This window comes from Lytechinus variegatus, chromosome 1, assembly GCF_018143015.1.
Source record: "Lytechinus variegatus isolate NC3 chromosome 1, Lvar_3.0, whole genome shotgun sequence".
Lineage (NCBI taxonomy): Eukaryota > Metazoa > Echinodermata > Echinoidea > Temnopleuroida > Toxopneustidae > Lytechinus > Lytechinus variegatus.
This window is the reverse complement of record NC_054740.1, coordinates 42,884,443-42,895,125: the sequence shown is the minus strand read 5'-3', so window position 1 is coordinate 42,895,125 and position 10,683 is coordinate 42,884,443. Positions and strand designations below refer to the sequence as shown.

At 38.0% G+C, this 10,683-nt stretch overlaps 1 protein-coding gene across 1 annotated transcript; it reads left to right on the top strand.

Annotated features, from left to right (window-relative positions):
• Positions 1-7,535, top strand: LOC121414602 (tumor necrosis factor receptor superfamily member 16-like). Its single transcript, XM_041607774.1, has 5 exons — positions 1-273; positions 1,913-2,072; positions 2,735-2,860; positions 3,591-3,914; positions 4,385-7,535. Exons 1-5 carry the CDS (start codon positions 190-192, stop codon positions 4,939-4,941), a joined length of 1,251 nt encoding a protein of 416 aa, XP_041463708.1. The 5' UTR covers positions 1-189; the 3' UTR covers positions 4,942-7,535.
• Positions 7,536-10,683: the final 3,148 nt, after the last annotated feature.

Genomic DNA, 10,683 nt, shown 5'->3' with positions numbered 1-10,683 from the left:
GGGAACAAAGGGTAGTTCTGTACGTGCTGCTTGATACCAGCAGACACCTTATTATTAGTCATTAGAATCAGCTGACAGCGATGCCTTTGTTGTAATTCCGGTTAAAAAGCGAACGCTGTATTCTACTCGTTTCATTAACATTTCGAATGGTGTAGGCACACGCGTTTCTCTTTCGTTTTGACGTGCAATATGATAGTAAAAATGAGGGTTTCAGACTGGTATATCGTTGCCCTGACGTCTCTTGCTGTTGAAACTGTTCTATCAACGAAAGTGGTAAGTAATTATACCTATTAACCTTACCATGATGAACTTCACTCTTATTTCTTTAAATTTCAGTGTTACTTTTTGTTTGTAAGTTTCTCCATAAAGTTGAAAAGATGCATTTAGGGTACATGCTTACATTGTTTTAATGATTTCAAATGGATGTACATGTATATTTTGGAATAATACCTCATGCATGGCCGGGATGCATGGTCATGTACTAGATCAGATAGTTATTGGTTCGTGTTGTTTAATCATTTATTCTCATTTGGTTTCTGTTCACGAATCCCGACGGGGGGAGGGGGGCTAGTGGACAGTATCCGTCGAAAATCGGATTTATAAATTTAAGAAAATATTAGAGAACAAACCGTTTCAGTTGCACAACTGAGTAATAATATTGTTACTTTCTTTAGGCATAATGTTACAAGTTTATTCCTATATTATCTTCTTTTTTTATTATTATCTCAAGTCACAGCAGAAATTTGGTGTAATATGATGTGATCTATATGGAAGAATTCGCTAAACGATAATGAAAATTCCTTTACCCCATAAAGCTCTAACTCGCACATGCTCTATAAATTGTGAGTCACTGATAAGTCACGAATTCCGACTTCTTTGTTATATAACCGTGTGCATGGCGGTCACCCATTGTTCAATCCCTTGCTATACACTTGCCATTCCCTTTTTTCCCAATTGTATGGACTTTTCATTGTAAATCTTCTTCTTCTCCACAACTGTTAACAATCATTTGTTTTGCCTCATCACTCTACCCTTTCCTGCTTCTTGGGAAACGGGAAATTCCACTCTTTCCGCATCCTCCTCGGTATCCTCCTCTGCTATTGCCCTTTCAATACCGGATACTGGCACGTGCTGCAGGAAAGAGTGATTTATAAATCAAATGTCTCCAGTTATTTTCATTGACTAATGTGTTCTGAACCAATCAGATGCAAGGATTTGGGTAGCTTATAACTAGAGTCGGTGTTCAGTGATCATTTAATTGTTTCATCAAATTCTCCAGATCTGAATGGGTTTTTCCCATGCCTTGCGGTAGTTCAAGCGATTTAAAAAAATACTTAGTGGGTGTACAGTGTATATGAGGGGAGGAGGTGTCTCTTCGAAGGATCAAAATCCTTCTCGTGTCCGTAATCAAATTTGTCGGTTTCGCAAATTTTACGCTCACTTTATGCAGGGGCCGCGGAACCCGGGGGGGGGGGCTGACCATGTTCACGGTTTTAGAAAAAAGTGGGGTTTTAGAAAAAAGTTTAAGCCCCCCCCCGCTTCCACGGCCCCTGTTTTGTATGCCCGTTAGGTTCCCAACAAGTCACTCCCAAGGATGGGGGGGGGGGTAAATGGGGCAGTTGTACATGTAATCATAATCAAGTTTGATTTTGATTTTTCTGCATCATAGGGAATAAAATGTTTGAGGAGGGGGGAGGGGGACACTATACGTCGTGGCCCCATCTGTTGATTTTATTGTATTATCATTTTTATCTAAGGACCTTTTTCCCAAAATTAATTATCAATTTAAAATTATTCAATTATTATTTCGTCTCTAATTGCTTTTCATTAGTTCATTATTCATTTCTAAAGGTGATGGTCATTATGCTTTATTAATGTCACGTTTATAAATGTTTCTTGTTATCATATTCAGGCCATCTCGTCGTGTCCGATCGGCCACTATGCTGTGCTAGACAGTGATGGAAGTGGTCACATCTCCCACTGTCGGGTATGCGATTCGTGCTCGCCAGGCTACGGGGTTTCGCAGGACTGCTCTCCCACCTCTAACACCGTCTGTCTGCCGTGCAGCATGGGTAAAGACCATTTCATTATGAATATTATTTGAAGAAAAAAATGTAACCAAATATTGACAACATAAGTAGTTACATTATAAATGTATCGATATGTGAACAGACAGGGGCGGCATCAGAGGACTGTTCCATGAAAGTTGTCAGAACCGAGTTTCGTTGTCAGCACCGAGTTTCGTTGTCATCCGACAATTAATAGTAAAAGAAACATGTGCTTCCCGGCTAATCAAATCGATGATACTTGTTATAGCATTAAATCTCGATGAAATACCTCTCAGTGCATACCAGGCGCGGATCTGGGGGGGGGGGGGGTAACAGGGGGCACGTGCCCCCCCCCCCCCCTTGAGAAGGAAAATTAAAATTTGTAATGTAAATGGCATTGAAAGAAACCTGTGCCCTCTCTTTCGAAATTGAAAACTTTTTTTTTTGGGGGGGGGGGCTGGTCAATTTTTTTCTGGTACGAAATATCCTTAATTTGTGGTTGAAAACCTTTTTTGTTTTGGGGCTTGTCAAAAGTTTCCCCTGAAAACCCCCCCCCATGGAAAATCCTGGATCTGCCCCTGGTGCATATTTTTTTTCTTGGTAATGAAAGTATACTCCCCCATCTATATGCCAGTGCTCTTTTCATAAGTGTAAACATAATTCTTGTTCTTTTTATCTTGAATCAGGTACATTTTCAACCACAGTGAGTGCGACAGATAGATGTGAGGCATGTGCAGACTGTCGGGGACGAGTCACGGCGAAGGAATGCAGTCCGATATCAGATACCGTGTGTGGGGCAGAGTGTTCTTTAGGTATGACGTTTTACTTTGTGATTCTTAAAAAGCCCCCCCCCCCCCCCGTCACACTGATTAACCCAGTCTATAGCGATCGAATCTGTTCCATCAGGCGCAGTATCAACTTTCCGTTGGTTTATGATTTACAGTCTGTTGGTATGGCCGAGATCATGTTTACAAAGATTTCCAATCGACCCAATCAACAATAGACACAGAAGTTTATCTTTCTTTTTCACATTACGTTTCGTCTTCGATTTTTTAAATCGACATGATAGCGTCGCATACAACGTAGAAGTAAACGGCGAGAGAGACTATATGCATGCGTGAAGTCGATCCAGGACGTGTTTGATTATTCTTGACCAAACGAATTCTCTCAGCTGGTTTTCTTTTATACAGCAAGATAGTCACGATGGTAGACTGGTTGTACATGCGCAATGGCAATGTCCGATTTTTACTTTTATTATTTTTGGCGGTAAACCCAGTTTTTTCTTTCTTAAATCTTCATCATGTTTATTGCCTGACAAAAAGCCCCATTTATCGTGAATATCAGGTTTAATCAGAATACGGCTAGTTTATAATCAAGATAGATCACCCGAAAATTTCATTTAAAAGAATCCAATCTGGCAAGCGTTACAGAAAGTGCTGCCGGAAACCATTAATTTCAGGAATATTGTAGACTTGAATGGTCTTGACCAGTCGAACATTATGCCAAATTTGCTTACACAAAGTGATGTTTTTGACCAAACAGGCGAGTACTTCGATCCTCCATCACTCTCCTGCAAACAATGCTCCTACTGCTTCCCCGGGCGTCCTTTCGCCCGGACAGCCCGTGTACTCGACTGCCAGCGTCAGGGTCTAGACATTGACTACCAGTGTTCACCGTTACCAGGAACTGATGCGGTCGACGTCGCTCATCCCCGGGTTGTAACCGCAGATCGTCACCGCAGCGCTACCGCGGCAAAGAGACCTCATGACCGCACAGTGCACACGTCTAGCAGAACGCAGCAACGTACAGATATGGGCGAGAGGAAGTCTTCAGGACAGCATAGACAGAATCGTATGAATGACAACGGTAGGTACAGAGCTAGGTAATGGATGATATTGTCTCTCAAATTAACTACTGAAAATTAAGGAGAGGTTTAACTGTAGGAGGAAAGGAATTTACTTCTCTTCATGTCCATGTTCTACTTCTGAGGAGCCGATCTGCATGCAGGATCGCTGGATTAAAAAAAAACGAACACTCTAAAACTGTATTTGTTTTCACCTTATTTCTTACTCCTTTAATTTTGGCATTCCTCTAAAGTTTGCTAGATAGAAAATAGATCGATGGATGCATTTTATTCATTATAATATAAATCAGAATAAACATTCCTCAAAAGCAACATTTAAAATTTCATGAATGTATAGGCCCAACCATTTATAAACCATCATGCAAGAGTAATACCCCACAAGGCACTTCCGAAAAATTGAATGTTACCATAATATGAGTAACGTGCAGGTGTATTTTATTAACATTCCACTCATGTGTTGTTTCTATGACAGGTGAATCCGCAGCCAAAGTAGTTCCATCTACCATTCCTCTTGTATGGAGCACCCAACGCCCTCCTCTTTTCGAAGCTACAACTACAAAATCTGTCGATTTTAGAACTGTTTTATCATCAGCAAAATCTCTGAAAGAAGCTTCTCAAAGAACAGTTCACGAAAGTAGAGACAAAGCTTCAAAGATCAGTGAATTCAGAGACACACTTACAGAGAAAGTGGAGTATGGGTTAGACGCAATAAATATTCCAAAAACTGGTAAACAGAGTTCGATTATCCCGTACTACCATTCAATGACGTCGACGGACATCATCATCTTGGTCGTCATCGTCATTATCGTCATGCTCATCTCAATTGTGATCACTGCAATGGCGTGTTACTGTTGGATGAGGAGAGGGAAGAGCCTCCATGGACACAAGGTGAAATCGGTCAGCGCGAAACCGCCCACGAATGCGTGGACGTACCAGGACATGATGCCGTCGATGACGGAGACAACGGAGATGCGGCCCCTGGTCAAAGACACACCTCCGCCGTCGAGGAAACTCATAACGTGTGTTTGAAGGTGGCAAACATTTCACTTTTAACATTTAGATCATGAAACAACTGGAGAACGATTTGTTTTCCTTACACCATTGTCTATCTATAAGTGACGAATGAAGACTGAACATACAGCCGAATTGTGAGGGACATATGTCCAGATTTGCGGTCTGTTGTGGCAATGAGAGATTTCCTTAATCCGTGGAGTTAAGTGAAGAGGACTCGACTCTGAAAAAAAATCATCATGTGGATGTTTCGCTATAAAGATTTAAGTGTGACTTTCATTCATAGTTGCGCAAGGTATAAAACACAAAAACACATCACCGCAATTTTCGAATCATGCTCAGAGGACTCGCGCTACTTGTCTTATAGATGAGACTGCACGCTTTGCGCGTCCGTTCTTAACATGACTTCAAGTCATATTTAAAACTTATCTCTGCGACCCCCCCCCCCCCCTCCGATCTGTTTGCCACGTAGATATTTTGCTCTCGTCTCGATAAGAGTGAGAGAATAATTGGGAAGAATGCAATGGTCCAGCCTCTTTTTCTTTAAATATATATCTAAATTTTATGATGATAAATGTGTTATGATTGCTATATGATTATTAACATCGATTATTAGAACCCTGTGTGTTGGCATTATGTAGATATTTGTCGGGATTTGCAAGCATAATTTGTCGACACTGATTGTAATGTCCATGATCATTTTGAGAGCGATATGACAATAACAATAATATAAATAACAATGTTAAGCGCTTATTCTGTAATGTTTTGCAAGGTAGCAGTTCCTAAATTTGCAATTTTAAGGTGATACTGAATTTAAAGATATTTATCGTGCACATTGGATGTGGTATCAATTGTCACTGTTTGTTATGAGGCAATGTTGATATCCTAGGGAGGAGTGTTTCTTGAACAGTTTCATTTAACAGTGCTTCTCAGCATTGGCGGCGGAAGCCAAAAATTTTAGGGGGGACCACCAACAGTTTTTGACAAGCAAAAAAAAGTTATCAACCAAAAATTTCAGGGGAGGGGGCACGCAGGAAACAAAATTGACAAAAAAAAGGTCATCAACCAAAATTTCAGGGGGATCATCCCCCACATCAAATTTAGGGGGACGCGTCCCCGCCCCCGCTTCCGCCGCCTATGCTTCTCAGCCAATGGAATTAGGAAAGTTGTCGGGCAATTTTGTCAGACAAACTTGTCCGACGAAAAATATCGATAAAAACGGTCCACATGGTTAATTTCTATTTTACCCGTCTCAAATGTCAGTTTATCAGGTTGTCTTACATTACATGGAAAGGTAACATTTTCCTGATGAGGTTCTATTACCATTGGTTTACTTCCATGTTCATAGAATTTTATCTTAATGTTTTTATACAGTCCAACGTTCGTAAACTGAAGTTTAAACTAACAAAATTACTAGTTTTGAAACAAAACATAGACGCTCGATCTTGGCATGACCTTTGTCCAATTATTATTTGCCGTCTCGTGTGAAACGATTGACTTTGTTTTGTAAATCGACGATTGTCTTTATCTTACTTCGTAAATATGGTGATACGTGATTGTTGTGTTGGAATTCAATACGTGGCAACGAGTCTCAATCTCACAAGACATGAACGATGCTAAGATGTGCCTATCCATTAAAGCATGTTTGCAAGACTCGGAATTTGCTCAATTCATAATTTGTTCTTTAAAACGTTGCTTGTAATTTCTTTCAGAATACTATCATTGGGTTCACTAAGATATATGTATTTCTTAATGCCTATTTAGATTTTTTTTTAAAGATTCACTTTATAATACAGTTTTTTAGCTCCCACGTTGCATATCTTGCACAGAAGGATTAAATAGATCATATGGACAACAAAAACTGAGATGACCTCTTTTTTTCGCTGCTCTTTCAATTTGAGTTTATGTATCCTATCTACTTTTAACAGAATTACTTAGCGAAACTTCTTATCAAGCCCGGGAGCTGCAAAAATTTCATTTCAAGCTGCCACATTAACCATAGCAAATGCCTGAAAGACTGTAGGATTTGGTTCGTGATTTTACCTCTGTTCTTATCGACGGTGAAACTACCTCTAACATGTTTATATAGATATATTTAGACATCGTAATATTATCAGTTTTCCAGCATGTTACAATTAGAAGGGTGACATGTTTATCGTACTAAAACTAAGAACCAAAATTAAAGAAATTAAAACTGGAAGAAATTATTGCACTTATGAAGTATTTTTGGTTTGTTTTGATTAATTTCTTTTTTTTCTTCAAATATTAGGCATGCGTAGAAAATAACCCGTCATATTTTACCTTGAAGAAAAGGCCCTATCTACTCACTTCCTCCGAACACAAGAAGGTTATATAAGGATGCAAAGAAAATGAAGTATAATCATTGAAAGTTCCTTCTTTTCTACTTAGAATTTGCATGTATTCGATATATAAGGCCCCGTTAATGGGTGAGATTGTTAAGCATGTATGTTATTTTCCATATCTCTTGAATTTTATCGAGAACGTTTTTTCACTTTTTTATCGACTGATTTTTACAGTTTCACTGCTTCAAATATGTAAATATGTTAATTTATTTTCTTCATTGGAATTATAACAATACGTCTTAAAATTTTCTTGATGGGTATATGTGAATCATTTTTAACGTGTGTTGTTCGTTGATGTTGTTACTATAATAACGGTGTATTGAATATAGTTTGGACGTGATTAATTCAAGTGACGTCATGGAGTATGTTCAGTTGGACTAGAATTATTCTAGAATTACTCGATGGCAGCATAATTCATAAGCGTCCGATATGATGATGATGATGATGGTGATTTTGATTTATATATTTTATTTGACAAATAAAAAAATCATATTCAATATTCACTATGACGACGACGACAATGATGATGATGATGGTGATGCTAGTGTGCTGTTGCGTGGTAATAATGCTGATGGTGGTGACGATGATAAAATAAGGTATAAGCTGTGATGATGGGACTACAATAGCGACAGGCATGTTTATAGAAAGTCATGCAGATTGAATGTTCCTCAATGGACATAGCTTTGTTCTGTCCCGGCAAGACAAGTTTTGCGCAATTCTGGAACGAAATGTAACGAAAGGAGGTCCTTACCCAACAAAGACACTTTTTATATTATGAAAAATCATAAGTAATGTTGGTAAAATACCTAGTGGGTTCGGGAATGAAAATGAAATAAAGTACGACTTTGTTGTCCCAAAGTTACCACTAAAACTTTTGATAAAAACAAAATTATCTGCAGCGCTGTGAAATCATAATTGCGTTATTATCTAATCCGTAAGCCCACTTAAAGCTTAAACAAACGAGCATTAGAAGCAAATGGATTGTTTGGGAGAACTTTTATTTCCCCCAATACATGATATGTGATAAGATAAAATTGCTTGACAAGTTTTATGTTATGTATTATGTAGGATCAACGACAAATGAATTCATTGGCGAACTTCCGACTTTAGGCTTGCCATAAAAAAAAAGATTATTCAAATTAATTTAGGAGGTTATGTATTTATCTTAGATAAAGAAATGTTCCAGGGACAATACATTCAGTGTATTAAAATATATTTGGGAGAATGTATCCCCCCCCCCCGATGGAGATAATAAGATAAGGCGGTTGCCAAGTTTTTGTTCTCGAATGGGCGACGAATAAATTTGTTGGCGGACCTTCGACCTTTGACCTGGTAATTTAATGGCAATGTTCTCCAGTAAGAGCAAATGATTTGTTTAAATAATTAAGTAGTAAGTCAATATTGATGAACATACGGTGTAATTTATTTTCCATATTGTTCTCGTCTTAATTGTTTGAGATAAGGTAAACGCCATTATTTTTGTCGGTTTTATTCTCTTCCATGTGTGTTTAGGAATACCCCTATACACAAGCACTCACCCTTATACACTCACCTACAAAACGTTCCAGTGTGACCCGAAAGGCGATTTGTTGCTTGTTAGGTATACGCTTATTTGTATCATTAGAAAGCAGTTCAATTTAGCGAACTTTTGTGAGAAATAAATTGTGCAGTACACTTCAAAAACTCAGCGAAAAACTGAACATGACTATGTATTTGATAGGCAAATCTTTAAAAGAAAATAATAATCAAGTGGTTCACACGGGCGGGCCAGGGATTTTTTTTATGGGAGGGGGCAAGACGTCATATTTTTCTTCAAAAATGATTATAGGGGTATAATGGAGTTATACTGTCTCTCCACACCTCCCCTCTCTTCTCTCCCTCTTACTTTTTCCTCCTCTTTTCCCACTACTTATGAAATCATAAGGGGCGTTTGTGCTACCAACCTCCCACCCATAATCGCCGCGCAACGCTGATCGTTGACCAATCAAATAAAATCATTTTAAATATATGTAATATGATTCTACTGACAAGGCGAATAGATCTATTTATACAAGTACTTCGTGAATACAAGGGTACCAACTGCAATTACGGATTCAGAATATAAATATCACCATTCTATATATAGGCCTATATTTTTTTTCTTTCTTAATGAACCACATATCAAGCAATCAATTAATTTGATTTCTTTTCCCAAGCCAACTGTGAAGCAAATAAGGAAGTATATACATCACTACTCCAACAACTTTTTTACTCAACTCTTTTTTTACAGGGAATTTCCCCTTTCTCGCTTCACCCATTGTAGTCATACTGTGGAATGTCATGCAATTTCCGAGTTAGCTATTGACTTTTCAGAATAAACATTTCAAATTTTAATCTATTGATTGAAAGGGTGCCTGTCAAACGTGGGTTTCATTTGTTTTGGGATTCAAAGAACATAAAATCAGAGATGGGGTACAAAGGAGGGGAATGGGAAATGGGGTATCCCCTCCATCTCCCAAATAATATTAGGTTCGTCATCTCTTCCTCTTCATCTGTCTCACCATCCTTTTCCATCTTGCATGCCTGATATATCTCTTTTCCTATAGCATTTTGGATGTAGCATCTGTTTTAACCCCTTTATATGATGGTTCCATTCTGACAAATAATTTTTAAAAATAGTTTTAAAAAAGTAAAACGGAACCTAACCTACTAAGCCAATCGAATATAAAAGGCGACAAAGTTCAAAATGTGAGCCAGATAAATATACATGTGATATATTTTATTATATTACATTATCATATATTTTCATATTACAGGCACATTGATACCTATTTTTTTTTATTTCAATTTTAATAGAATCCTATATCTGGGCATTGAGAGCGAAAATTTCCATATTTCGGGGTTGTATAAAATCAGATTGCGGGCTGTTGTTAGCGACAACTAGAATTCTGGATTTAATTTGGACCCTCAAGCTTTACTTTCAAATCTGAAATTATTGAATTCAAATACTGTATATCTAAGCTTTAAATTCTAATTTTCAGGTTTGATACCGCAGTCCAGGGGCCCGTCTTACAAAGAGTTGCGATCGATCCTATCAACCACAGCTATATGGAAAGCGAGTAACGTCAAAAATTACAATGTACGTTTGCTCAAAATATTTTCTACCTGTGGTGAGTGTTCATACATTCATCTTTTATCTTTAAAGCTTAATGTGCTTTTCCGTGGTTACAAAATCCTTGGTTCAAATCTCCTGTAAAAAAGATGACAGTGATGGATTTCTATTATAGTTGAGATTGATCGGATGTAACATTTTGTAAGACGAGGTTCCATATTCGGCTGGCCATTGTCTAAAGCCGATTTGGGTCCCGTAACATAAAACTTAGAGATTGATAATCTAGCTCATTTTTTCAATTAATCA

Bases quoted from the DNA above. Each gene is read 5' to 3' on its own strand.
- LOC121414602 (XM_041607774.1), top strand. From the start codon at position 190: ATGATAGTAAAAATGAGGGTTTCAGACTGGTATATCGTTGCCCTGACG. The intron at 2,073-2,734 runs GTAAAGACCATT...ATCTTGAATCAG, and splicing joins CTGTCTGCCGTGCAGCATGG to GTACATTTTCAACCACAGTG. The intron at 2,861-3,590 runs GTATGACGTTTT...TTGACCAAACAG, and splicing joins TGGGGCAGAGTGTTCTTTAG to GCGAGTACTTCGATCCTCCA.